Genomic DNA, 4,484 nt, shown 5'->3' on the forward strand with positions numbered 1-4,484 from the left:
GAATGGAGTTTGTTCTGGAGATAATATTACTGACGGTGATTTAGCATTAGAAATAAGGCCAAAATAGGTGACAGACAGGGATAGGAATGGAGTTTGTTCTGGACCCAGCCCCCCTCCAACTCCCATCCATCTCCTGAGGTATTAAATCTTCCTTCAATAGTTGTTTTGTCACACATCACTTGCGATGGAGGAGGCTTCTTCTAGGTTTGCCCACCCCATAGGAACATGGGATAATGGGTTTTGATGATGAGTAGGGGGGTGAAAGTTTAATTTAAAGAACTGAAGTAATATGTTGGTAGTACGTCTTTATTATGATTTTTTTTTTAACATATTCATTTGAGGGCTAGTCACCAGTTGCATTTACATTTTTTACTCCCTCAGAAATTGAAAATAGAAATATGTAAAAAAATGTTGGACGTTGATTTTTTTTTTTTTTTTTTTTTTTTAAATATTTTTTTCCTTGCTGCCTGTGGACCTGTGACGTCATCAGAGGTGCCTCGGGTGTACCGCTTCTCCGTGGGGGTGTGGGACTTGTAGGGGAGGGAGGGGGTGCGAGAGGTAGAGATGGAGAGAGAGAGAGAATTAATTTTAAAAAATGTTTTGACAGTCATTTAATGCCGGTCTAATTAACATGAACAGGTAAAAAAGGCTGTTCGTACATTTTAATCTAGCATGATTGAACTTCCTCAGGCAAGGATCGTGTTAGACTCCATAGTTCCGGTCTGAGCTAAAGAATGCTACAGAATTAAACCTAGTAGACTTAACTTCCGTTGCTGAAAAATCCTGTTGTAGCATTATAAACGATTGGTCATATGCATCCAGACTTCTAAAGAAATGTAAGCTGAATTATCTAGTTTAGCTTTTCTAATCCAGTTACTTTGTCAGTCGTGTTTGAAGCGCTCTTATCTACCCAAATCTTACCCTTCACTCGTAACTTTAACTGGGCATGTCAATTCTGTGGTGAAATCAGTGCCACACTTATTGCCTTTAACTGAACTATCACGCACTATACTACTGCAGTTTCAGCGTTAATCAGTAGCAACATTGTAAAGTAGTGGGTCAGTGAATAAAAAGATAAAAAGAGAAATTATTAAAGAATGGTAGAACAGTAAAATCGTTTCTTTGTTTTTCTGTGTTGCTGTTATTATATTTGGCGTCTTCTCTCCTCCCTCCCCTCTCATCCTTGGCGTCCCCATCACTTTACAAATCCCACTTCATCTCCTCAGGTATTGAAGAAACACAAGCGGCAGAAAATAAACACAAAAAAGTAGTTTCCCTTTTATTCTCAGACAGTTTATTTCCCACTAACTGCAAGCCATTTGATTGAGGAAAGAGAAGCCACAGAAGTCGTAAATAGTCTGCCTAGCTAGAGTGTGTATATATATATATATAAAGTACCTCAGTGGGCCGTGTTGTAGGTGCTACAGGAAGCATCTTATCACCTCTGTCTTAGTGATTTAGTTTGCCTATTACACCTTGATATTCTAGTGTATGATTTTTTTCTCAATATAGATATAATTTGCATCAATAACGTATTAGAATATATGGTGTGTAATGTACAGGAATAAAATCGCCGAGGAAGAGGTGTTACGAATGCTCCAGAATCACTTAAGACACGACCCCAATCCTTTTCGCCATAGTGGTAAACCTGGGCATAATATCGTGGCCTAACTCAAGAGAATCCCTGTGCTGCCAAGAGTTGAAGCGAGATGGCATTAGTGTTGAATTCAGTATCCATTTTTTTTTAATTGTGTAAGACCTAGACTGTCTCTGTTCTGTGTATATTAGTATTTGATGATTTGAATATTACGTTAATATTTTGGATTATGTATTATGACTGTCAAGTATGCTATGCTAGTATTGCAAGAATTAAAATACGTAAAACAAGCGTACATAAGAAATCCGTACACATGTGAGCCATTGTAAAAAAAAACAAAAAGTTGAAGGCGGTCCATACACTGTACCCTCACTTGACTCACCTGGAGGTACCGCGAGTATAATTGCCGGTGTAAGGAGAATGTCTTGGCCACCTCGTATAAATCCTAGCCAGCCATACAGACGCTGGACGTAGAAAAGCAAAGACACATGAAAGGGAATATGGGAAGCAGGTTAGAGGCAAGGAGGTACAATATATGGACCACTCTGTATCGTAGAATGTAGGACAGTAGTGTGATTTGATATTGTAATGAGGAAATTTGTAGTATTTATTTGCCTTTTACATAAAGGCGAAGTACGTGCATGTTGTATCATTAATTGCAAGAACATACATCCTCGTGAATATTCATAGATACGTAGTAGCACACACACACACACACACACACACACACACACACACACACACACACACACACACACACACACACACACACACACACACACACACAGAAAGAGACGTAAGCTTAATCATGTTTTTCTATGATGATGTAAAAAGGTGATGCTTGTTAGTGAAGGTAACATGACGAGACCAAGTGCAGGGAGGAGGAGAGGAAGGGAAGGATGGAGAGAGGGAGAGCAGGCAAGGAAGGAAGGAAGGAGGGAGAGAGAGAAGAAAAAAAGGGAGGGAGGGAAGGAGAGAGTGGGAGAGAAAGGAATTATGAGACGGAATGCTGGAGGGAAGGAGAAAGAAAGAGGAAATGGAAGGAGAAAGCAATAGAAGGATGAGAGAGAGAGTGGTGGAAGGACACAGGAAGATGAATTAAAAAGCATCAATTAAACTCATTATCGTCCTCCTCCTTCCTGTCTCCTCCTCCTTCCTGTCTCCTCCTCCTCCTCCTCCTCCTCCTCCTCCTCCTCCTCCTCCTCCTCCTTCCTGTCTCCTCCTCCTCCTCCTCCTCCTCCTCCTCCATTTTCGCATCCTCTTTCCATCTTTCTTTCTTCTTCCCATTCCCCCTTCTCCAGTTTCTCGCCCTACTTCTTTCCCACTTTCCTTCTTTCCTTCCTTCCCTCTTTCCTCTCTTCCTTCCCTCCTTCCTTCCTTCCCTCCATCCATCCGTCCATCCATCCATCCATCCATCCATCCATCCATCCATCCATCCATTCTTCCTTCCTTCCTTCCTTCCATCCATCCTTCCTACCTTCCTTCTCCCCCAGCCTTTGTTCTTCCTTCTCATTCTTTCATTTCTCCACCTCCTTCAGCATTTCTTCCTCCCTTTTCCCTCCTTCCATCCCTCCCTCCTCCTCTTTCCCTCCCACCTTCCTTCCTTCCTTCCTTCCCTCCCTCTTTCCTTCCCTCCTTCCTTCTTTCCTTCTCCCCTTCCTTCCTTCTCATCTCCTTGCCTTCGTACTTCCGTCTTTCTTTCCTTTCTCCACCTCCATCAGTATTTCTTCCTCCCTTTTCGATCCTTCCTTCCCTCCCTCCCTCCTTCCTTACTTACTTACTTACTTACTTACTTTCTTACTTACTTACTTACTTACTTACTTCCTCCCTTCCTCCCGACCCACCATTATCATCCTACACCCTAACTACCCTTCAACCCCATATCCTTTCCCTGTTCTTTTCCCTTCCTTTTATTTTCCTCTGCTCTCCCTCTCCCATCATTGCTCCATACCTTTCCCCCCATTTTCCTCCTCCCTTTCCTCCTCCCCCTCGCATTTCTCGTCTACTGCATCATTCTCTTCCCTTTCTCGTTTCCCTGTTCAAGCCTCTTTCTTTCCTCTCCTCCCCACTCCTGCCCTCTGTAATTGCTATACTTTTTCCCCTCTCCCCATCCCTCTCTCTTCTCCCCTTCCCGTTTCCACTCTGTTTCTTTCTTCCTTTTCCCTCTACTCCATCCTCATCCATCCTCTTTGGCCCGCACTCTCTTCCTCTCCCTCTCCTACCTTCTTTTCTCTCCTTCCTTTCCCTCGTCAGTTTTTTCTTTACCATGTTCCCTCTTCCCTCCTTCTCCCTCCCTCTATCCATTTCCCTTGCCATCCTCTCTCTCTCTCTCTCTCTCTCTCTCTCTCTCTCTCGTCTCATCCCCCCCTCTTCTTTCCGTCTCCCTCCCTCAGTTCTTCTTTCCCCCTTACCCTCCTCGCTCTCCCTCCTCCTGGGTGTCTGCCCTCCCCCCCTCCACCTTCTTATCCCTCTTTCTGTCCTTCTGTACCCGCCCCCTCCTTCTCTCCTTCATTCTCCTCCCTCCCCCCCCCTTGCCCTCCGCCCTAATCAATAATAATAACGGGCTCCACCTTCTTGTGTTCAGTTGCGTCCTCACGGATGTACGGCGAGTGTAGCAGCAGCAGCAGCAGCGACACGTCCCCGGCACCCTCCACACCCGCCTCCCCCTCCGCTGACCCGATAAGCCGAGGTGAGGAGGCCCACAGGAGAGGCCAGGCGTGGTGGCAGGATTCCGGCGGCAAATGGCAGGGTGGTGGCAGGGCGTGGTGGCTTGGTGGCAGGGAGGGAGACAAGCCGCGGATGACTCTCTCGATGGATGGTGAAGAACTGACTCGACCTCGTAGTGTGGATTGCCTTGACCGCCGCTCCCGTGGACTGGATGAGACTG

At 45.2% G+C, this 4,484-nt stretch overlaps 1 protein-coding gene across 1 annotated transcript in view; it reads left to right on the forward strand.

The window, feature by feature from the left end:
- Window positions 1–4,280, forward strand: part of LOC145410604 (uncharacterized) — an 11,612-nt gene extending 7,332 nt beyond the window's left edge. Inside the window, exons 2-4 of the mRNA XM_080280718.1 lie at window positions 1,789–1,844; window positions 2,771–2,799; window positions 4,253–4,280. Of these exons, the coding sequence (XP_080136844.1) occupies window positions 1,789–1,844; window positions 2,771–2,799; window positions 4,253–4,280 (113 nt within the window). The remainder of the gene's footprint in view (window positions 1–1,788; window positions 1,845–2,770; window positions 2,800–4,252) is intronic.
- The last annotated feature ends 204 nt before the right edge of the window (window positions 4,281–4,484 follow it).

The sequence above is a fragment of the Coenobita brevimanus genome, chromosome 86 (assembly GCF_032717465.1).
Source record: "Coenobita brevimanus isolate Jiangsu-jjx chromosome 86, ASM3271746v2, whole genome shotgun sequence".
In the NCBI taxonomy this organism is placed as follows: Eukaryota; Metazoa; Arthropoda; class Malacostraca; order Decapoda; family Coenobitidae; genus Coenobita; species Coenobita brevimanus.